Below are 24331 nucleotides of genomic sequence, written 5' to 3'. Positions count from 1 at the left end.
TAGTCATGATCTATCTATCTATCTATCTATCTATCTATCTATCTATCTATCTATCTATCTATCTATCTATCTATCTCTCCTTTTGCTAACTAGGTGAGCACAGCTTAAAAAGGGGCTACAGGGAGCAAGGTACAAAGAAAGAAAGGAACAGTGAACTCATGCTTAGCAGCTTTCAGTGAGTTGTTGAAGAATTCCTGCTTCCAGGACCTTTTTAGGAGGTCCCTGAGATTTAAAAAAAAAAAAATGTTTCTGGTTGTAGGGCTTAAACTCTAGGCCTGGCCCCTGTCCCTGAGCTCTTCAGCTCAAGACTAGTTTTCTACTGCTCTGAGCCACAGTGCCACTTCTGGTTTTCTGGTTGTTAAGTGGAGATAAGAGTATCATGGAATCATGGATGTTCTTGACTGGGCTGGCTTTGAACCCTGACACTCAGATCTGAGCCTCTTGATTAGCTAGAATTACAGGCATGAGCCACCAGCACCCAGCGAGATTAAAATATTTTTTACTTAAAACAGTATTTGTCTCTCTTTCTCTTACAAAAATACAGTGAAGTTTTACATTCAGTATCATAAATGATACAATTTAGAAGCAGATATGAAAATTTGGGCTGGGTATGGTGGCTTATACCTGTAATCCTAGCACTCAGGAGGTTGAGATCTCTGAAGATGAAGGTTTGAAGCCATCCCAGGCTCCAATTAATCAACAAAAAGTCAAAAGTGGAAATGTGGCTCAAGTGCCAGCCTTCACCTAAACAACTAAGCAAGAACAATAGGCCCTGAGTTCAAGCCATAATACTGGCACACACAAGAAAGGAAAATTTAGCTGTTTTCTATTCAGACATTAAAAAGATTTTCAAAATTATACTCAATACTACCTTGCTAAACTGTTTCTTGTTTTGGAAAATACTTGCTTCTGATGCTACTTAGACTGAAATGTAAAGGGCACATTACTATTACTTTTAAGTGAACTAATAATAAATACAGAGATTTTTCTCAGCTTTAACTTCTAATATGAACAAACTCCCCAGAGACTATCTAACATTGATACTCAGGTATCTTATCTTAAAAAGGCTAGATTCCACAAATTCACAATGGAAAAAAATTAAAATGTCTTGGCTTATCATAGTAAACTATTCTGGCTTAATTTACCTCTTCATACTTGTTATAGTCTCTCCAGAGCTGTTCGATGTTGATCATTGGATTAACACAACCTCGCTGATAAACTCTTCGAACAGCTGTTATCCTCTGATTTTCTGCATAAGACCCAACAGCTTCCCTGAAATTGGATGACAAATGTCACCAATTATATTATAGCTAATTCTAGATTAATTCTATTTATAGCCAATATTTTAACTATTTTTATTTATTTTTAATTTTTAATATTTTAAATGACAAAATTACTCACACGCCTTTTAAGAAATTGATGTAATCCACCCAAATCTAAGAAATAAAACAAAATGTTAGTATCTTTCTTGACATTTTCAAATTTGTGTATATATTTTAATTTTTCTAACACTACCTGATAAGACATAATTTCCATTCCAATTTTATCCAGTGCAAAGTCATAAGCTTGAGCCATTTTTTCTCTGAAATATAAAGACACATTTAAAAATTTTTGTTATAAAAATGTATTTACAATGAAAAGTATAACTTCCAATCATATGATTAGAACATCTGAACCTTTGCAATAAACAAAAATTAAAGGCATCTTTGGAAGTTATATGTGAGTTCTTTTATGTTGTACTTGTCAAGGTCATTCATTTGTTTACTTTGCTTGCTTTATATACTGCTTATGAGTTTATCAAAGATAAAGCCCATATCTTATTCAGTTTTATATCCTTTAAGTTGCCCAGTTTCATATCACATTTAAATGTGGAAATAGTTCTCTCAGTAAGGGGTAGGTAAGTTATACCTGAAGATCTATTACATTGGAAGTAAAATTAAGGGAGAAAGAAATTCAATATAAAATTGAGAGAAAAAAATAAAATAAAATTGAGAGAGAAAATACTTGTAAGTATAATCAGAAAAGATAATAGAGATAGAATTCTAATCATAGATATAATTTAACTTTGGTATATACAAAAATAGTATCTGAGACGGTCCACTATTTAGATTCAGTAAAGATAGTAGCAGCTAGGTATAAAGCATCCTGGGAAGTCAGCCAACTACACAGCATTTGCCTTAGTGGCACACTGCAACTATAACCTGACAAGCAAGAGTGGTGCCTGGACAAGTATGAAGATAGTTTTTGAGAAACTTTATCAAGCCTGTCAACAAAGTGGTTTGGTGTTGCAAATCCACAGTGCTTCTGTATAGAAAGGCATGGCCAATATAATTCTAATGCCAGACGTTTTCTTTGAAGCACTTTTGCTAATTTCCTGGAAAAGCTAAGTTTTAAATCTCCTCATGATGTCAAGAAACAACAGAGTTAATGAGGAACTGACAATGTGCCTGGAGATGATTTGCAGTCTTTTAGGATCTAGATTTTATATTTAAAAAGGGGAGGAAAGAAGGGAGAGTGATAGAGTTTGATGGAAATGTCAATGAACTCTCCCTTGTATAACTAACATATGCTAATAAAAAAAATCTTTAAAAAATAAAAAAGAACCTGATTTCACTTACTTGTAACTTGGTAGTTTACCCTTTGTTTCGCGAACATAGGAAAGGTAGCACTTCCATAAATCAATGTGTAAAACCTTCATAAGGCATCTCTGAAATAGCTTTAAACATAAGAAAATATTATCAGAATTCATAAAATTCATGTGTTGCCTGACATTGGTGGTTTACACCTGTAATCCTAACTATGCAGGAGTTTGTGATCTGAGGATGATGGTTCAAAGCCTGCCCAGGCAGAAAAGTCTTTAAGTACTCTTCTCTCCAATTAGCCACCAAAAAGCCAGAAGTTGAGCTGTGGCTCAAGTGGTAGGAAAAAAAAAAAAAAGTAGGGCTGGGATGTAGCTCAGTGGTAATGCGCTAGCCTAGCAACTGCAACATCCTGGGTTTAATTCCCCATAAAAAAATCTGAATAGAATTTTGGGGCTGAGAAGGTGGCTCAGTGGTAGAATGCTTGCCTTGTACACATGAGGCCCTGGGTTCAATTCCTCAGCACCATATAAGCAGAAAAAGCTGGACGTGGTGCTGTGGCTCAAGTGGTAGAGCACTAGCCTTGAGCTGAAGAGCTGAGGGACAGCACCCAGACCCAGAGTTCAGGCCCCACCACCAGCAAAAAAAAAAAAAAAAGTAACTCAGGGACACAGTCCATGCTCTGACTTCAAGCCCCAGGATTAACACAAAAATAAAAAATAAACCCATGTACCAGTGAATAAAATGCTATAGTTACAAAAATCCAGAACCTTTTCAGGAACTAATTTCTTTATAAAAAACAAATAACAATTTCCTGTTATTTAAACATCACTCTCAAGCTCGATGCCAGTGGCTCATGCCTGAAATCCTAGCTACTCAGGAGGCTGAAATCTGCAGATCACAGTTCAAACAAGCCCAGGCAGGAATGTCTGTGAGACTCTTGTCTCCAATTAATCACCTGAAAACTAGAAGTGGTGCTGTGGATCAGAGCAGTAGAGCACTGCTAAAGAGCTGAAGAGCTGAGGGACAGTGCCCAGGCCCTGAGTTCAAGCCCCACGACCAACAAAATAAAATAATTCTTGTGTTTTTGGTTGTAGAGCATACTTATTTTCTTTTTTAAAAATCCCAATCCTGCATAAATAAATACATAATCTTCCTTTTTGAGCATTTCTATGAATATTTTTAGAAATTTAAGAAAGCTGAATGTGTACAATTCCTATATAATCACTAACAGCAGTTAATATTTTACTATCTCTGCCATATATGCACTTACATCTACATAAAATCCTCAGCATAAAACTCGAACTATTTTCAGAGAACTCACCTTTTCAACTTTGTCATAATTTTTAGCTTTAATCTGAAAAAAAAATAAAAAAGAACATTTACCATTATTTTTTGAGTATCAAAGAAATTTATGATTTTTTTTATTTAACCAATTTTTAACCAACCTTGTACTTACTTCTCCCTACACTTTTTCTCTTGTTATTGTTCTTTAAGAATCAAGTAATAGAGGGCCAGACATGGAGGTATACAATTTAATCCCAGCTACTAAGATGGCAGTATAGGAAAACTGCAATCTGAAATCAACTCAAGCTGAATCTCCTGGGTTTTGCCCAAAACTAGTCTTGGACCAAGATCCTTCTTCCTCCACCTGAGTGGATGAGATCACAGGTGTATGCCACCATGTCTAGGTTATTAGGTGAGATTGGGTCACTCATATTTGCCCAGGCTGGCCTTCAATCACAATCCTGAACCGCCTATCAAATAGCTAGGATACAGGTATAGTTACCATGCCTTTCCTCAGACAGTTCTGTCCTCTTAAGGAGGATAATTTCTGCAGTTTTCTGGCTGAAGGCTGCTGCAGATGAGAATTTTTTTTTTCTTTTCATAGCTCACTCTTCCTCCCTGGAACTTTCATCTTAATCTTCAGTGTTTTTAAACTTTATATGTGAACATAGGTGTCTGCTTTTCATTGTTTAGTAAGGCTTAGATTCACATTCTGCCTATCCACTTCATTTCCTTTTTCTTCATCTGAGTAAAGGAGTTAATTTTACCTATTTTGCAGGCTATACAGAAGATTCAAGGAGTTTTTTCTTTTCTTTTCTTTTTTTTTATTGTGAAAATACTGTACAGAGGGGTTACAATTACATGGGCAAAGTAATGAGTACATTTCTTATCAAGCATTGTTGCCTCCTCCTTTGTTTCCCCTTCCCATCCCCGCCCTCTGCCCATAAAGGAGTTCTTGTCTGGCAAATGAGCACTTGGTAACTGTCATTTATCATAAGCTTGGAATTCGGTATGCCCTTGAACCTATAAACTTGCGTCTTTTTCAATTAAAAAATTTTGGTTTTACAATTATAGTCCCCCTCCCCCATTTTAGAAGTCCCATTATATACTGCAGGTCTGCTGCTGCTGGTTCTATTCTCAAAATCAGGTTTTTTTGTCCCTTCTTTTACGTTTTTGTTCAGATTTAAAAAACATGTCTACTAGTTTCTCCAGGGTATGAAGCATCTGTGTGGCCATTTTCCTTCACTTAACCTACTTCTGTATTTGGATTATATGTTAGCCAGGCACTGGTGGCTCACACCTGTAATCCTAGCTACTCAGGAGGCTGAGATCTGAGGATTGCGGTTCAAAGCCAGCCAGCCGGGGCAGGAAAAGTCCATTAGACTCTTATCTCCAATAAACCACTCAGAAAACTGGAAGTGGCCTGTGGCTCAAGTGGTAACTGGCCTTGAGCTGAAGAGCTGAGGGATAGCACCCAGGCCCGGAGTTCGAGCCCCACAACCCAGGGTTGGAGGGGGAGAGGTTAATACCTCTTGTATAGTGTGAATCTATTACTCTGTTCTAGCAGTCTCTTTCTCTTCAGCAATTTATTTTGCTGGAGGTCTGCCCTGACAGCTTTAGTTTATATTCTTTTCTGTTTGCTGGAGCCTTAGGTGTACTTTTCTGCCTAGTCACTGAAGCTATGTTGGCAGTCCCAAGGCACAAGTGAACCCCTTCTCTAGTTGGCAGCAGAGGAAAAGTTGTAGAGGACTTAACCTGCTTGTGTGATTGAGGGCCAGCCTGGGCTACATTCATGAGACTCTTATCTCAAATTAACCACCCAAAAGCCAGAAGTGGAGGTGGTTCAAATGGTAGACTGTTAGCCTGGTATGAAAAAGCTCAGGGACAGTGTCCAGGTCACAGGTTCAAGCTTCAGTACCAGCAAGAACAGACAACACAGTTATGGTTGGCATAGTGGTAAGGGTGGAGGAAGAATAGAAAAGAAAAAGAGATTATACTACTATATCCAGGCACCAGCTTGTACCTTTAATCCTAACTACTCAAAAGGCTGAAACCTGGAGGATCAAAGTACTAAGCCAGATCAGGCAGAAAAAGCAGGCTGGAAGAGTGACTCAAGTGAGTGCCAGCTGGGCAAGTACATGGTCCTGAGTTCAAGCAAGCCTCCAGTAGAGACTATACTACAAAGTGGTAACATAACATAGCAGCTATAAGACCATTACTTAAAATATACCACTTATTAAAAAAAAAAAATCTTGGGGCTGGGAAGGTGGCTCAGTGGTAGAGTGCTTGCCTTGCATGCCTGAGGCCCTGGGTTCAATTCCTCAGCACCACATAAGCAAAAAGAAAAAGCCGGAAGTGGCGCTGTGGCTCAAGTGGTAGAGCGCTAGCCTTGAGCTGAAGAGCTGAGGGACAGCGCCCAGGCCCAGAGTTCAGGCCCCATGACCAGACCAAAAAAAAAAAAAAAAAAAATCTTAGCAATACTGGAGTTTGAACTCAAGGCCTCAAGCTTGCTAAGCAGGGCACTCTACTACTTGTACCATAACCTCAGCATTTTTTTTTTTTTGCTTCAGTTATTTTTCAGGCAGGTTCTTTTGCTTTTGCATGGGGCTGGCCTCAGATCACAATCCTACAATCTCTGGTCTCCCAAGTAGCTGGAACTAGAGATGAAAAATCACATCTAACTTACTGAGATGAGGTCTTGCTAACTTTTTGCCCTGGCTGGTCTCAAACCACAGTTCTCTCCATCTCCACCTCCTCAATAGCTGGATTATGAGTGTAATCCAACCTTATCTAAAAATAATTTTATTATCAACCTGTTTGGAAGACAAAATTTGCAGTGTGATAAAATGAATAAAATGATTACACTGGGGCTGGGAAGGTGGCTCAGTGGTAGAGCGCTTGTCTTGCATGCATAAGGCCCTGGGTTCGATTCCTCAGCACCACATAAGCAGAAGAAAAAAATGCCGGAAGTGGTGCTGTGGCTCAAGTGGTAGAGTGCTAGCCTTGAGCTGAAGAGCTGAGGGATAGTGCCCAGGCCCAGAGTTCAGGCCCCATGACCCACGACCGGACCCAAAAAAAAAAAAAAAAAAGAAATGATTACACTGTATGAACTACTAATCTTTCCCAGTGGAAATGATATCTATTTCAAAGGACTGTTCCAAGGAACGAAAGTATGCCAACTAATAAAAAGTATGAATTTGCAGCCAGAAAGAACAAAATTGTTACCTAGCCCCACTTGGCAGAAAAGGAAAGATTGGGGTCCAGATCACATTAAAATCCATTATTAATGAGAGAAGTCGAGCACTCTATCTTCAGCTACCCTATTACTAGATTATTTTTCTTCTTAGAGTACTATCCTAAGTATTATTTACTATTGCTTATATAAAACATCTAATCTATGAGTTAAATACTTACATATATTTAACATAGTCATGTGCACTTGGACAGAAACTTTCTATTCTATATTGATAAATAAAGCTTGGTTTAAATTTTTAAATAATAAATACATTGAAGTATTTTGTTCTGACATCTGGAATTTCAGATTTGTCATTAATAGAAAATGTATCCAGTTAAAACCCATTACATGCATATAAATAATTTTGCAAAGCTTGTAGTGCTTGTATCCTTATTAAAATCAATGTCATGGAGCAGGTATGTAGGTATAACAGCTGTAATGTAATCCCAGAACTGGAAAAGAAGAGGAAGGAGGTTCTTGGAGGTCTAATTAGGCTCACAAGAATCCTGTCACAAAACAAAAATTGTGGGGTGGGACCAGAGATGTGGTTTAGTGTTAGAATATTACTTAGCATTCATGGGGCCCTGGGTTAATCCTCAGCACCACGGGGGTATGGATAAAGTTTTTTGTTGTTATTGTTGGTCCAATGGAGTTTGCACTCAGGGACTAGGTGCTGTCCCTGAGCTCTTCGGTTCAAAGCTAAAGCTCTACCACTTTGAGCCACAGCTCTACTTCTGGTTTTCTGCCAGAGTCTTACAGGGACTTTCCTGCCCTGGCTGGTTTTGAACTGTGATCCTTACATCTCATCCTCCAGAGTAATTAGGATTAAAGGCATGAGCTACCAGTGCCTGGTGTTATACAAATTTCGTTGGTTTACATAACATTACAAAACAATGGGAATGTAGCTCAGTGATAAAGCACCTAAATAACCTGTTTTGAAGGCCTCAGTACCACTTTGAAAAAATCCTCTTTGCCTTACTCAACTATAACCCGTTTATACAACTACTCGATAAAAACAGTAATATTGAAAAACACCAAAAAAAAAAAATCTTTGGGACTGCAGTTTATAGATTTAGTAGTACTGATCTAAAAATAAATTAACATTTATTTAATACCTGCTAATAATATGTGTGTAAAAGAGAGACTGAATAATGAAATACAAATACTTTATATGGTATGGTAATAAAATGATTTTTTTCAAGATTTATATAATGTGGAGATGTGATTTTCATAGCTAAAAAAGAATAAAATTTGGGATTTTCAATACAACTTCTCTTATCTATCTATCTATCTATCTATCTATCTATCTATCTATCTATCTACTGTTTGTCTGTTTTTTCAGTGTTGAAGATCACATCCTGTCTTGAACATGCTGGGTGAGTGCTCTAATACTGAGTTAACACCCCAGCCCTGACATCTGAATTTCCTATTATAGCAGGAATTTTTTGAATTGCAGCTTCCTAATAATAATTCTTATTTTACAGAATGGTAAAATGACTTAAAAAATGTAAAGATTGGTTAAACATTACATTTAACTAGATTCAGACAAGTGGCTATTTAGGGGATAGTAAAACAAATATAATACAATCAAAAATATAGATGATGTCTTCCTTATCCTTGTTCTTTTTTGCTGGTATAGGGGTTTGAATTACTTAGCTTGTTAAAGTGCTTGACCACTTGAGCCATGCCTTCAGCCCTTCCTAAGCCTTTAACACTTAAAAATTTTTGAGCCAGGCACCTGTGGCTCACGCCTGTAATCCTAGCTACTCAGGATGCTGAGATGTGAGGATTGCAGTTCAAAGCCAGTGCAGGCAGGAAAGTCCATGAGGCTCTTATTTCCAATTAACCACCAGAAAACTGGAAATGGTGCCGTGGCTCAAGTGGTAGAGAGCTTTCCTTGAGCTGAAGAGTTGAGGGACAGCACCCAGGCCCAGAATTCAAGTGCCATGACCAACCAAAAAAAAATATATATTTTTTTTTCCCAAGCTCTTAGTCACTTCCTGAGAATTAATGGGTCACCACTTGTCTTTTGGAATGAAAACTGGGGCTGAACAACTATTGAACTGTTTACTTTCAATGGATTGCTTAATTTTATAAGTTCAAGCTAGCCTGAGTTACTTTCATAACAAGACACTGACAGTAGATTAATTACCCACAAGACACTGACAGTAGATTAATTACCCACCAAAAAATCAGAAGTGGAGCTTTGGCACAAATGGTAGAAAACTAGCCTAGAGTACAAAAGCTCAGGGACAGAGCCCAGGCCCCCAAGTTTAAGCCCCAGGAGCAGCAAATGAATTGCATACCGACATTCCTAATTTGCTCCTTTTGAACCTTTTTAAAGCGTAACTTTTATGCAACTTAGGACAACCAACTCTCTGCTACTTTTCCAAAAAGTTTAGTCTTAATCCTGAAAACAAATGTAATTCTAAATATAAGCTTATTTTCTGTACCTTTACTTTTTGTCCCCACTATTTTTTGCCTACTTTCCAGTCCTCTCTACCTTGAAAACTATGTCACTGAAGACTTAAGAATATAGTTTTTAAGGAATGAGAATAACAATTTAGAAGAACATCTCAAGATTTACAAACAGATTTCTAGGTTGCTGAAGTGGTTGTAGCACATTCTTCTTCCTACTCACTCTGGGTGGGCCCGTGCAGCAAAGACTGAGTTAGACTCTGTCTCCAATAGATTACTGCCCTGCCCCCACATCAAGCTGGCAGCGGAGCTGAGGCTCCAGTGGAAGAGCACTAGCCTAGAGCAAAAGAAGCTCAGGAACAGCGCCCAGGCTCCATGTTTAGGCCTAGGAACAGAAAAGAAAAACCCAAAAATGTGTCTACAAATAAAACTTTCCACATGTTTAATTAACATTACTTGCATAACTTATAAGTTACCTTATAACTCCTTATAACTTAAGGAGTCATGTTAGTATAGGTGAAGCTAAAAAAAGAAAATGGATAATTGTTAACTTTTAGAAATGTCCATTTCCTAATTTTTCCAAATTTTATTCCTTCTATAATTTATATTTTTCCTACTAAATACAGATATAAATAAGGCCGAGGGCATAATGCTTGCCTAACATATGAAAGGACATGGATCTAATCTAGCATTGTAAAAAAGAAAATAAACAACAGATGTAAATATAAATGCACTATCTACATTGGTGTATATATACCAATGTAGAGTTAATAGGTTAACCAAAACCTGTAGACAAATTTGAATTCCTTTCTTTAAATGTCAGCAAATTAACTATCAAATATGAGTGGAAATTACACCTCCCTGTGTATTATAGTTTATGATGGAAATTAAAATGTACTAAAGAGAAATATTATCTTTAGGTCTATCTTTAGATCTTTCTTTTTACTAATTAACCTTCCACTTTTTTTTTTTCTGGTCAGTTGGGGGCTTGAACTCAGGGTCTGGGAGCTGTCCCTGAGTTTTATCGCTCAAGGCTGGTGCTCTACCACTTTTTTTTTTTTTGTAGGTCGTGGGGCTTGAACTCTGGGCCTGGGCGCTGTCCCTCAGCTCTTCAGCTCAAGGCCAGCGCTCTACCACTTGAGCTACAGCGCCACTTCCGGTTTTTTCTGGTGGTTTATTGGAGATAGGAGTCTCACGGTCTCTCCTGCCCGGGCTGGCTTTGAACCGCGATCCTCAGATCTCAGCCTCCTGAGTAGCTAGGATTACAGGCGTGAGCCACCAGCGCCCGGCTCTACCACTTTTAAGTCAACTAAAAAATATTTATGGGGCAGGGTACAAACTCAGTGGTAGAACACATGCTTTCAATATACAAGACTCTAGGCCGGGCGCCGGTGGCTTGCGCCTGTAATCCTAGCTACTGAAGAGGCTGAGATCTGAAGATCATGGTTCAAAGTCAGCTTGGGCAAGGAAAGTCCGTGAGACTCTTATCTCCAATAAACCACTCGAAAACCGGAAGTGGTGCTATGGCTCAAAAAAAAAAAAAAAAAGAAGACTCTAGGTTTCATCTCCAACACCTTCTCACCAACCCCCACTCCCAAAGTCTTTGTTATATGTTTAGAATTTAGCAAGTTGGTATGGAAATAAGAATCTGAGCTTTTTCAAATAACTTTTAACCTAGTTGGAAACAAAAACCTGAAGTTAGAAACAGAATAACTGAATTTAAACTTAACTTGCTTTATGTACATTCCATCTCTTATAAAATTAAAAGGGAAAGGAATTCTATGCAAAGTGAATTAATGTTTCAGTGAACGGATGAACCCAAGTCTCTATGAGAAAAGGGGTTTGTGCAAGTCCATGAAATCATATGAGCTTAAGTTGTTTTTTTTAAAATCTTTGTGGAATGGCAAAGACATCTCATATTAAGAATGTGTTCTAGAGAAGTAGATTGCCTAATTGTGGTAAAAAAAAAAAAAAAAAAAAAAGTTAAATTTGACACACTAAAAAACAAGGCCACTAGCTGATTGCCAGTGGCTCAGAGCTTGTTAACCCAGACACTGAGTTCAAGGCTAAATACTATTATTCCCCATTTAAGGAAGAAGAAATAGAGGCACAGGGATATTTAGTAACTTGCCTAAGATTATGCAGCTGTTATTTTTTCTTTTTTGGAGACAGTCTCACTATGTAGCCCAGGCTAACGTAACATTGAAAGCTCCCAGACCCTTGCATAGAACTGAGTTTTTGTTTTTGTTTTGTGCTGGTCCTAGGGCTTGTATTCAGGACCTGGATATGATCTCTAAGCTTTTCTGCTCAAGGCTAGTGCTCTACACTTGAGCTACCAGTTCCATTTCCAGCTTTTTGCTGGTTAATTGAAAATAAGTCTCATGGACTTTCCAGCCTGGACACGATTCTCAGATCCTAGGCTCCTGAGTAGTTAGGATTACAGGAGTAAGCCACCCAGCTAGAGCTGAGTTTTCAACTACTTCATTATACTGTTTTCAAAAACAATGTATGTCTAAGCAGGGCACCAGGCCTGACAATGTTCACTGAAAGAGTATTTTTAATACAGATTATCAAGGGACACAAATGACCAAAGGCAAAATGAGGAGTTGAATTATGCTTTATCTAATAAATGGCATAGGCTTACATACACACAAAAGTATAAAAGCAATGAGGAATATTTATAATAAAAAATGGAAACAGATCCATAGAGTATATTATGTAAAAGTAGAATTTTGGCTGGGTGCCAGTGGTTCATGCCTATAATTCTAGCTACTCAGAAGGATCATGGCTCAAAGCCAGCCCTGACAGAAAAGTCCATGAAACTCTTATCAACAATTGAACAACAAAAGCTGGACATCAGGGTTGACTCAAGTGGTGGAATATCATCTTTCAGTGGAAAAACCCATCAGATCATGAGGCTTTGAGTTCAAGGGCTGGTACCAAAAAGGAGAAGTAAATGTAATGGAAATGTGGATTTTTTACTTGTTTTCTACAATAAACATTTATTACTCTTCTAAATAAGAATATATTATTTTCTGGGGCTGGGAAGGTGGCTCAGTGGTAGAGCGCTTGCCTTGCATGCATGAGGCCCTGGGTTCGATTCCGCAGCACCACATAAGCAAAAAGAAAAAAAAGCCAGAAGTGGTGCTGTGGGATCAAGTGGTAGAGCACTAGCCTTGAGGCCCCACGACCGGACCCCCCCCCCAACAAAGAATATATTATTTTCTTTAACCAAGTTCTGCTTTTCTCAACTATTTTTCACATTCACTTGATATCACATCAGTTTCTTTTAAAATCAGCACTCAATTCCTAAATATTATTTGTTTATGTATTTAGAGCATTTAATTTAAACTTATAATGATGGTATGTTTTCAGTAGTCCATTTAAACATGTCCTCTTTCTTTAGAAAACAAGTGAGCAAGTATACTTGTAGAAATTTCATGAAGACTTTTTTCTAGTTTTATTTTTTGAGACAAGGTCTTGCTATGCCATTTAGGCTGGCCTTCAATTTGCGATCCTCCTGCCTTAGCCTCCTAAGTGCTTGAATTAGTCATACACCATACATTCATTTGTGTACTATAAGTATTCTAAATAACTTATGTAATACACTATTGTAAATACCAAGGGAAGTGCATGGATATATAACTTTGTCAGAAGCTTATTATGAGCTTTGTAATTTCTGCTAAAACATTTTATTTTATTTTTTTAAGAAAATCCCCTCAATTCAGGGATTGCATGGCAAAAGTAGAATACTTCATTAGAAGACCCTGAATCCTGCCCGCCCCCTAAAATCTTCAATTAAAAAAAATGTTTAAAGCTGGGCACCAGGCTAATGTCTGTAATCCTAGCTACTGGATGACATTTCAAAGCCAGTCTAGGCAGCCAAGTCCGTGAGATTTTTATCTCTATATCACTAAAAAGCCCAAAGTAGAGCTGATAAAATTAAGTGTGGTTCAAATGGTATAGTGCTAGCCTTAAGTAAAAAACCCAAGCAAAGTGTGCGGCCCTGAGCGCAAGCCCCAGGTCTGACAGAAGGAAAGGAGGGAGGAGAGACCAGACAGACTAAAGGAAGGATAATGTTATCCTATCATCATTTAAGACTAAAAACTAGCCGTGCGGTGGCTCACGCCTGTAATCCTAGCTACTCAGAAGGCTGAGATCTGAGGATCACGTTCAAAGCCAGTCCAGGCAAGAAAGTCCGTGAAACTTTTATCTCCAATAAACCACGAGAAAACCGTAGGTGGCGCTGTAGCTCAAGCGGTAGAGTGCTAGCCTTGAGCTGAAGAGCTGAGGGACAGCGCCCAGGCCCAGAGTTCAGGCCCCACGACCTACCAAAACAAAACAACAACAAAACTGAAAATAATAAACTATCAAGCAAAGTATGACTAGGATTCTCTGTTCTCCCAACTACAAAAGGCTTGAAATAGGAGGGTACCATAGCTTAGAAAACTAGCTTAAAGGGGTTGGGAAGGTGGCTCAGTGGTAAAAGCATTTGCCTTGCATGCATGAGGCCCTGGGTTCGATTCCTCAGCACCACATAAGCAAAAAAAAACCGTAGGTGGTGCTGTAGCTCAAGTGGTAGAGCGCGAGTCTTGAGCTGAAGAGCTGAGGGACAGCGCCCAGGCCCAGAGTTCAGGCCCCACGACGGACCCGCCCCCCCCCCCCCCAAAAAAAAAAGACTAGCTTAAAGCCAGACCAGGCAGAAAAGTCTATGGACTCCTATCTCCAATTAACCAGCAAAAAGCCAGAAGAAGAGGTGGATCAAGTCAAGGGTACCTACCATAAACGAAAAAGCTAAATGACAGCTCTGAGTTCAAGCCCCCATATTGGTGTATGTTTGGGCACGCACGTGCACACACACAGAATGAAAAGGGAAGAGAGGCTGGAAATGTGGCTTAGTGGAGTGCTTGCCCTGGGTTCCATTCCTCAGTACCACATAAATAGAAAAAGCCGGAAGTGATGCTGTGGCTCAAATGGTAGGTAGAGTGCTAATCTTGAGCACAGACAGGCTCAGGAACAGTGCCCAGGCCCTGAGTTCAAGCTATCTTTGAGCAAAAGAAACTCAGCGAGCCGGGCGGTGGCTCATGCCTGTAATCCTAGCTACTCAGGAGGCTGAGATCTGAGGATCGTGGTTCAAAGCCAGCCCGGGCAGGAGAGACCGTGAGACTCCTATCTCCAATAAACCGCCAGAAAACCGGAAGTGGCGCTGTAGCTCCAGTGGTAAAGCGCTGGCCTTGAGCTGAAGAGCTGAAGGACAGCGCCCAAGCCCAGAGTTCAAGCCCTACGACTGACCAAAAAAAAAAAAAAAACAAAAAAAAAAAAGAAGCTCAGCGACAGTGCCCAGGCTCTGAGTTCATGGCCCAGGACTGGAGGAGAGAGAGGAGAGGAGAGGAGACAGACAGAGACAGAGACAGAAAAAGAAATTGCTTGAGATCACAAACCAAACTTCTAGCACTTAACGTATAAGCAAGATTTACAAGTCTACTTCTAAAGTGATAAATAAAATTTATAAGCTGGGAGCCAGTGGCTCACACTAGTAATCCAGGCTACTCAGGAGACTGAAATCTGAGGATTGAGGTTCAAAGCCAGCCTAGGCAGGAAAAATATGAGACACTTATCTCCAATTAATCATGAGAAAACTGGAAGTGGCACTGTGGCTCAAAGTGATAGAGCACTAGCCTTGAGCAAAAAAGAGCTCAGGGACTGTACTCAGGCCCTAAGTCCAAGCCCCATGACTGGCTAAAATAAAAATAAAAAATTAAGAAAATATACAAAATCTTCAGGAAAATGAAGCTCAAACATCATTACTTATAACTACATTTTTTTTTTTGGTCAGTTGTGGGGCCTGAACTCTGGGCCTGGGCGCTGTCCCTCAGCTATTCAGCTCAAGGCTAGCGCTCTACCACTGGAACCATAGCGCCACTTTCGGCTTTTTCTGTTTATGTGGTGCTGAGGAATCGAACCCAGGGCCTCATACATGCAAGGCAAGCACTCTACCACTGAGCCACCTTCCCAGCTATGCCCCCCCCCCCCCCTTATTTTTCAGGCAGGAAAAGTTTATTTACTGAACTGCTGCCCCTGCCTTGCATGGTGGAGAGGCATGGCTGAAAAAGGAAGCTATAAATTTCTTTTACAATTATGTTGTTATGGTGGCTCATTCCTATAATCTCAGCTATTCATGGAGGAAAAATGAAATTCAATGCCAGTTAGAACAAATAGTGAGACCTCATCTCAACCAATAAACTGGGCTTGGTGGTTCACACCAGTCATGCTAGTTATGTGGAAAGTGTAAATAGAATTTCAGTTCAGGGCTGCCAAAGGCAAAAACTATTTTAAAAATAATTAAAAGCAGAAAGGTCTGGGGACATGGCTCAAGTGGTAGAATGCCTGGTAAATCCAAGGCCCCAAATTCAAGTCTTAGAAATTCAAGTGTGCACAAATACATTTCCCTTACTTTAAAGACCTTTGATTGGAACTAATTGAGGGAAGAACAATTATTAACCACAAAACAATATCCTACAAATAGAAGAGTAATCCAGTGGATTACTTATTTAATGGCATTTAAAATGTATACACAGAACATTTTCTTTCAATTATATACCTCTGTAAATGTCCAAAACATCACATGCATTTGACAAGCTATGAAGTTAACTTTGCTTAGAATTGTTTATTTCTTGCTCTAAGAATTTTCCTCTTCAGTAAAAACCTTTGATAATTTCTTTCAATTTCACCATATACTGGCTTCCCATGTTGTTAAGAAACCGTCAATGTATAGCTGGGAAGGTGGCTCAGTGGTAGAGTGTTTGCCTTGCATGCTTGAGGCCCTGGGTTCGATTCCTCAGCACCACATAAGCAAAAAGAAAAAAGCCGGAAGTGGTGCTGTGGCTCAAGTGGTAGAGCGCTAGCCTTGATCTGAAGAGCTGAGAGACAGCGCCCAGGCCCAGAGTTCAGGCCCACTACTGGACCCCGCCCCCCCCCCCCCCAAAACAAACAAACAAAAAAAAGAAACTGTCAATGTAACTGGCATTCCTGTGATGTTAGGCCTTTTCTGTATCCACTAACTTCTGTGATTTGTTCTCCCAAGCATTATTTTCATGGGTCTAGGTATAGATTTAAAAAAAATTCTGAGGGGCTGGGAAGGTGGCTCAGTGGTAGAGCACTTGCCTTACATGCATGAGGCCCTGGGTTTGATTCCCCAGCACCACATAAGCAAAAAGAAAAAAAGCCAGAAGTGGCGCTGTGGCTCAAGTGGTAGAGCGCTAGCCTTGAGCTGAAAGCTGAGGGACAGCGCTCAGGCCCTGCAGAGTTCAGGCCCCACGACTGGACCCAAAAATGAAAAAAATTAAAAAAATTCTGATTATAATTCAATGAGCATCATAAATTCATTAAGGACTTCCATAATTCTGGAAAATTCTGTTTCTCTCTTCAAAAACTGCTTCTGCTAATATCTCCCTTTACTTCTAGACTTTAACTAGAAAGGTTTTGCTTGTACCTTTTATAACTCATTGCCTCCAAACCAAAGTATTTCAGTTCTTCAATTCTCTTTTTATCCATGCCTTAAGTGCTAGTAAACCAATCCATTTTTTTCTTTTTTGATATCAGGCCTGGGTGCTATGCTACAGATTTTTGCCTTCCCCCACCCCAAGCTAGCACTCTACCACTTGAGCCACAGCTCTACTTATGGCTTTTTGGTAATTTATTGGAGTTAGGAGTCACATACAATAGCTAGGATTACAACTGTGAGCCACCAGCACTGGGCAGGCAATAAAATCTTCTTTCCCATACGCTTAATTTTAGTTTTGGCCTTTTTTTTTTTTTTTGCCAGTCGTGGGGCCTGAACTCATCCTGGGCGCTGTCCCTCAGCTCTTCAGCTCAAAGCTAGTGCTCTACCACTTGAGCCACAATGCCACTTCCAGCCTTTTCTGCTTATGTGGTGCTGAGGAATCAAACCCAGGGCCTCATGCATGCAAGGCAAGCACTCTTCCACTGAGCCACCTTCCCAGCCCCCCCATACACTTAATTTTAAACAACTTGAACTGATCCCTTTCCTCTGGAGTTTTGGAAACCTAGTATGAAGTGCATCTCTCCAGAAGAGGGGTTTGATTGAATTATTATAAAGCACTTGGTGGCAGAATTCTGGCAGATTTCACCTTCAATTCAGCTTGTACGATTCACGCCAACATCCCCGCCCCCCACCTTTGACACTGGGGTTTGAATATAAGGTCTCAGATGTGCTCAGTTTTTGAGCCATACCTGACTTTTGCTGGTTATTTTGGAGATGGATTCTCACAGACTGATGTCCTGGCTGGCCAATTCCACTCCTCAGATCAAAGGACTTTTCAGTCCCTTATGGGTTATAAGTTCACTGTAGCTGGGTGCCTGTGGCTCTCACCTGTAATCCTAGCTATTCAGGAGGCTGAGATCTGAGGATCATGTTTCAAAGCCAGCCTAGGCAGGAAAGGCTGTGAAACTCTTATAGCCACCAGAAAACTGGAAGTGGCACTGTGGCTCAAGTGGTAGAGCACTAGCCTTGAGTTGAAGAGCTGAGGGACAGTGCCCATGCCCAGAGTTCAAGCTCCATGACCGACAAAAAAAGTAAATAAAAGATAAAATGGTTCACTGTGAGTCTACTCACAGTGCCTTTTGGGCACAGGAAGAGCTGTCCCACTGGACTTCTCCCAACTCACAGGTTTGGGTTTCGGCTGTTGCTACTTGAGCTCTGAGAAGCCTTCAAAAATGAAACAGGTTTGGCAAATGATCTCACAAGAATAACTAAAAACACTTTATCTCCCTTCTCTTTTCCTCCCAGTAAAGCTTGGTCTAGCAATTCATGTGCTGTAAATTAATAAATTCTTTTATTAAAATTCTGCCTAGAAACTGTCTTCAAAAAGAGAGTTGAACTGAATAGCCTAGCTCATACCGTTTATTTTTTTGTACCAGTCCTGGTGCTTGAACTGAGAGCCTGGACACTGTCCCTCAGCTATTTTAATCAAGGCTAATAATGCTCTATCACTTACTTGAGCCATAGCTCCAATTTCAGCCTTTTGGTAGTTTATCCGAGGTAAGAGTCTCAGGAACTTTTTTGCTTGGTCTGGCTTCAAACAGTGATCCTCAGAGATCTCATCCTCTTGAATAGCTACAATTACATGTACAAGCCACTAGTGCCTGGCTTAATTTAGTTTTTTTGTTTTTTTCTGTCGTGGGGCTTGAATTCTGGGCCTGGGTGCTGTCGCTGAGCTCTTTAGCTCAGTGCTAGCACTCTACCACTTGAGCCATAGCGCCACTTCTGGTTTTATGGTGGTTAATTGGAGATAAGAATCTCATGGACTTTGCTTCTGAGGCTGGCTTCAAAACATGATCCTCAGATCTTAGCCTCCTGAGTAGCTAGGATTACAAGGGCCAGCCACCAGTGCACAGCTTAATTTAGTTTTTGAGATAAGGTCTTGCCAATTTTTCCTGAACTGCGCGTTTGAACTGATGATTCTCCTATCTTTACCTCCTGAGTAGCTAGGATTATAGATGCATGCCACAATGTCTGACTGGCTTTCGTCAATATATATAATTAACGTTAACTTTCCAAAACTCTAATGCGCAATGAAACACTAAACTACAAGATGAAAATAAAGTCAGAAAAAAATCTAGTTAAGCAAATTCATTTTTCTATATTATAGAATTTCTAAATAAGTATAGTTAAGCTCTGATTTAATAAATCCACAAATTTATTTTCCATGTTTAAACGTAAGCGAAAAAACACAAGACTTAAAACAGAAAGGGGTGGATGCTGGTAGCTCACAGCTGAGATCCTAGCTACTCAGGAAGTTAAGATCTGAGGATCATGGTTCAAAGCTATATTGTGGAGGAAAGTGAGAGTCTTATCTCCAATTAACCACCAGAAAACTAGAAATAGAGCTGGGCTCAAAGTGGTAGAACACTAGTCTTTTTTTGTCGGTCGTGGGGCTTGAACTCTAGGCTTGGGCCCTATCCCTGCACTATTCAACTCAAGGCCAGTGCTCTACCGCTTGAGCCACAGCGCCACTTCCAGTTTTGTAGTGGTTAATTCGGACTTTTTGCCTGGGCTGGCTTTGAAATGTGATCCTCAGATCTCAGCCTCCTGAGTAGCTAGCCCAGTAGAACATTAGTCTTATGCAAAAACAGCTTAGGGACAATAGCCAGGCCCTAAGTTCAAGTCCCAGAACCCACCAGAAAAAAAAAAAAAAGGCTAATAAACAATATTAAACAAATTTTGAATTTTTTAAAAGAAAAATAAGTTTAAAAAAATCTAAGTGTTGTCCTGGGAGTATGGCTCAGTGGTAGAGTGCTTACCTAGCACACATGAAGCCCTGGGTTCAATTCCTCAGTACCACATAAACAGAAAAAGCTGGAAATGGAGGGCGCTGTGGCTCAAGTGGTAGAGTGCATGCCTTGAGCAAAAGCAGCTCAGGGACAGTGCCCAGGCCCTGAGTTCAAGCCCTAGGACCGGCATAAAGCAGTCTGTTATGTTTATGGAAAGTTAATATAGAAATTTACATATTTTTTAATATACAAATATTTTTTCTACTCATCACAGATTTTAGCACTATGCAAATATTAGTTAATTAAACCTGTTAAATGAATAGTTAAAATGTTCTTTACTAATTCAATGAATTAAACCATGACATTTTATCAAACATAAAAATTCAAGTTTTTCGGTATCTTGCCCATGTAATTGTTGTAACTCCTCTGTACGGTAGTCTCACAATAAAAAATTCAAGTTTTTGTGATAGTACATATAGAAGCATCTCAGAAACATTACTCCAATACAGATGTCTAAAATTTATTGCATCCAGATCAAAATTTTTAAAGAAATAAAATATTTCACCAGGCGCTGGTGGTTTTAAACGTGTAATCCTAGCTGCTCAAAAGGCCCAGCTCTGAGGATCACCGTTTAAAGCCAACCTGTACAGGAAAATTGGTGAGACTCTTTATCTCCAATTAACCCCCAGAAAACTGTAAGTGGAGCTGTGGCTCAGAGTGGTAGAGTGTTAGCCTTCAGCAAAAGAGCTCAGGGATAGTACCCAGACCCTAAGTTCACTCCCCACAACTGACCAAAAAAAAAAAAGTATTTCTTTGCTGTATATCAATATCAAGATCATTCTAGCTGGATGTCAGTGGTTCATGCCTGAAAACCTAGCTACTCAGGAGGATCGTGACTTAATGCTAATTCAGGCAGGAAAAAAAGTAAAACTCGTAGCTACAATGAATCAGCAAAAATCTAGAAGTGGAGTCATGGCTCAAGTGATAGAGCACCAGACTTGACTGAAAAAACTAAGTGAGAGATGAGTTCATAAATTTAACCCCCAGTATCAGTACATATACAAAAAGATAAAGCCAGGCATAGTGCTGCACACTTGTAATATCAACACTTGAGAGTCTGAGGCAGGCAAGTAAGAAATTTCTAGGCCAATAGGGCAACAAAGCAAGACCCTGTCTTGAAAAGAAGAAAAAAAAAGATAATTTCTAATGTCAAAGAAGCTTACTTTAAAATATTGGAGATTATTAGACAATTGAAGGGCTGGGAAGGTAGCTCAGTGGTAGAGTGCTTGTCTTGCATGCATGAGGCCCTGGGTTCGATTCCTCAGCACCATATAAGCAGAAAAAGCCAGAAGTGGGAGCTGTGGCTCAAGTGGTAGAGAATTTGCCTTGAGCTGAAGAGCTCAGGGACAGGGCCCAGGCCCAGAGTTCAAGCTCCACGACTGACAAACAAAGAAACAAAAACAACAAAAAAAAAAACAGGATGTAACTCTAGAGCTCAGATGAACCTTAAATTTACTATGAAGCCTAGGATGGCTCAGCATCTTGAGTGCTGGGGATCACAAGCACCCACCTCTACCCACTGTAGATTTTTCTTTCAGTAAGTACTTACAGTACTCCTGTATGCCACCCATCATTCTAAGCTCCAAGAACATAGCAACTTACAAAAGGGACAACTAAGCTTAAGTATACAGTTAAGTATATGAGCAGGTATTATACATGAAAAGGAGAGGAGAGTAAAAGATAAAGATTTCTGGGGTGCCTATTTAAAATAGGGTGGTCATAGTGATCTCATTGAGAAAGTAACAATTTGGAAAAAACATGAATAGGTTTTAAGGAATACTAAAAAGACTAGTGTGGTTGGAGATTCGATTTTACTATGTGGGTTATCTACCACATATCTACTATACACAAAATTTTATGAGGGGCAGCACTGTGGTTTGAACTCAGGGCTTCCCACTTACGAGGTTGGTGGCTCCACCATTTAAGCAACACTTTTTGCTAGTTATTTGGAGATGGAGTATAGGAAACATTCCTGCTTGGGCTAGCCTTGAACCACAATCCTCCAGATCTCAGGGTGTGAGCCACCAGCATCCTGTTTGTACTCTTTTGTATTTTTCAGACAGTGTCTCATTATGTGCCAAGCTGGACTGACCTTGTCATTCTCCTGTCTCAATGCTGGGACTCAATATGTGTATCACCACATCTTGTTCAATATTAACTTTCTATTGTTAATCAGACTACTTATTACCAAGAGTAAAGATATAAACTCATAAGAAAAATGTTATTTCTATCTGAAACACACCTTGATTATTCTAATATGGTTCACAAAGTAGCCAAACCTGATAAAGATAAATTCAGCAGTTAAGGTTTCTTTATAAATCCTTACTACTACACATTTAACATTCTTTCTAAAAGCAGACATCATTACTATGTCATTACAATTATTAAATCACCCAGAGGGGCAATCTTTTCCACAAATTTCTAAATTTTACAATAAAAGAATTTAAAATTTTAGCATCTGCAAGTTCTGCCAATTTGATTTTTGATGTCTGGAAACTGTTCATGTACTTTTACTTTTCACAACTCTAATTATACTTGAATATTTCAGAAATATCAGGTAATCCAAAGGTATTTCAAAGACATCAGGACATTAGTTTGGGGATCCTATTTAAAACTATTTTCAGCTTTTGACAGTAGAATAAAAAAACAGTAATTATCATAATATTGGCTATTCCTAATCTCCTTGGGAAAACTTAAGTGTACACTCGCATGCTAACTCATTTAACAGAGGTGGGGGAGGAGAGTCTCATAAGTTTAAATAATAAGATGTATAAAATGAACACTACAAAAATCTTGGCAGTATTAGAGAATTTACACTCCCATATGAGCCATATTCCCATATCATAAGCTTCTTTTTCTGTGCAGAGTAAGTCAACTTTGAAACTGTATGTCACTGGATTGACCAGAAACTGACAATGTCTTTGGATTCATGATGAAAATATTTCTAGCAGTAAAAACAAAACAAAACAGGGCTGGGAAGGTGGCTCAGTGGTAGAGTGCTTGCCTTGCATGCCTGAGGCCCTGGGTTTGATTCCTCAGCACCACATAAGCAAAAAGAAAAAAGCCGGAAGTGGTGCTGTGGCTCAAGTGGTAGAGTGCTAGCCTTGAGCTGAAGAGCTGAGGGACAGCGCCCAGGCCCAGAGTTCAGGCCCCATGACCGGACCCAAAAAAAACCAAAACAAAACAAAACAAAAAGTCTCAACAAATAATTTTCTCCCTTAGAAAACTCCAGTGTATTAATATCCCATTTTTTCAAACTGTATAAAGAAAATTTATAGCTTGTTTCAGAAAACTTTAACACTCAACTAATGAAACCAAAAGGATTTCTAATACATGTTAGAAGTATAGAAATATGTATACACACACACACACACACACACACACACACATCTTTTAAGAATTGAACAAGAACTTCCAATTATGTTAACTTTGCATGAGGGGGAATAAAGTGTAGCCACATTATGTTATTTTAACCTGATTTCTCTTAGACCAAAGCTTTGTTATATTAGCCATTATAAAATCTTAGATGTTCCTAGATTTTCTCCAATGCTTCTCCTTAACAGTTTAGCTGAAATTCTACATTAGACCATCACATTCATGTTTCCATATTAAAGAAAAAAATTATGTAATAGTGTCCTGTTTCAAATACTAAATTCACTAGAAGCAACATTCAGCTTAAAAAACATGAGGCTAGGGGGTATAAATGTGGCTTAGTGGTAGTGCTTGTCTAGCATGCATGAAGCCCTGGGTTCCATTCCTTAGTACCACATTAACAGGCCCCTCCCCACCAAGACTTTTCTAAGAGTTCTCCTTGCCAGGAATTCTCTAACATCTACATGTACTTCAGACTTCAGCTTCTAAGTACAAATATGTGTGTGTATAAAATGCAAAATTTAAAAAAAATTAAGTGATATTTTTGAAGAGTATTTCCTTGCTCTTTCCTCCCCATGTAATCTCTAATCTTCTCATACACATATGTACAAGCAATTAGAGATTGCATATATGGTGTTTATGTAGATTTTACTAACAAAGTTATCTTTGAAGAAAATAGTACTAAAGCTGCTATTAGTTCTAACATCTGTCAAACTCCATTTTATGAGCTGTTAGAGAAAACACACTATGATTCAAAAACAAACATGTCAGGGGTGAATGTGGCTTAGTGCCTACCATTCCTGAGGCCCTGGGTTTGATTCCTCAGTAACACACAGAAAAAAAGCTGAAAGTAGTGCTGTGGCTCAAGTGGTAGAGTGCTAACCTTGAGCAAAAAGAAGCTCAGGGACAGTGCCCAGGGCCCTGAGTTCAAGCCCCAGGAGTGGCAAAAATATTCATGTCACCTTTACTAATAGAGTTGTATATTGCTAAGTCATATTGGCAGCAGTTCCTAAAAATGTTTGAAAAGCTAAAGCATTGTGAACATTTTTCTCATTGTAGTTCTATGAATAACCTTTTATTTTATTCG

General features: G+C 39.3%; 1 protein-coding gene across 1 annotated transcript in view; it reads right to left on the bottom strand.

The window, feature by feature from the left end:
• Window positions 1-24331, bottom strand: part of Cstf3 (cleavage stimulation factor subunit 3) — a 79537-nt gene that overhangs the window by 21033 nt on the left and 34173 nt on the right. The window contains exons 4-8 of the mRNA XM_042691440.1: window positions 3904-3936; window positions 2619-2716; window positions 1516-1582; window positions 1402-1436; window positions 1146-1272 (exon numbers count right to left, since the gene is read on the bottom strand). Coding sequence (XP_042547374.1) covers window positions 1146-1272; window positions 1402-1436; window positions 1516-1582; window positions 2619-2716; window positions 3904-3936 — 360 coding nt within the window. The remainder of the gene's footprint in view (window positions 1-1145; window positions 1273-1401; window positions 1437-1515; window positions 1583-2618; window positions 2717-3903; window positions 3937-24331) is intronic.

The sequence above is a fragment of the Dipodomys spectabilis genome, unplaced genomic scaffold, assembly GCF_019054845.1.
Source record: "Dipodomys spectabilis isolate Male_0828 unplaced genomic scaffold, ASM1905484v1 ptg000145l, whole genome shotgun sequence".
Taxonomy (NCBI): Eukaryota; Metazoa; Chordata; class Mammalia; order Rodentia; family Heteromyidae; genus Dipodomys; species Dipodomys spectabilis.
Note: the sequence above shows the minus strand (reverse complement) of the source record. Positions and strands in the feature narration are given on the sequence as shown.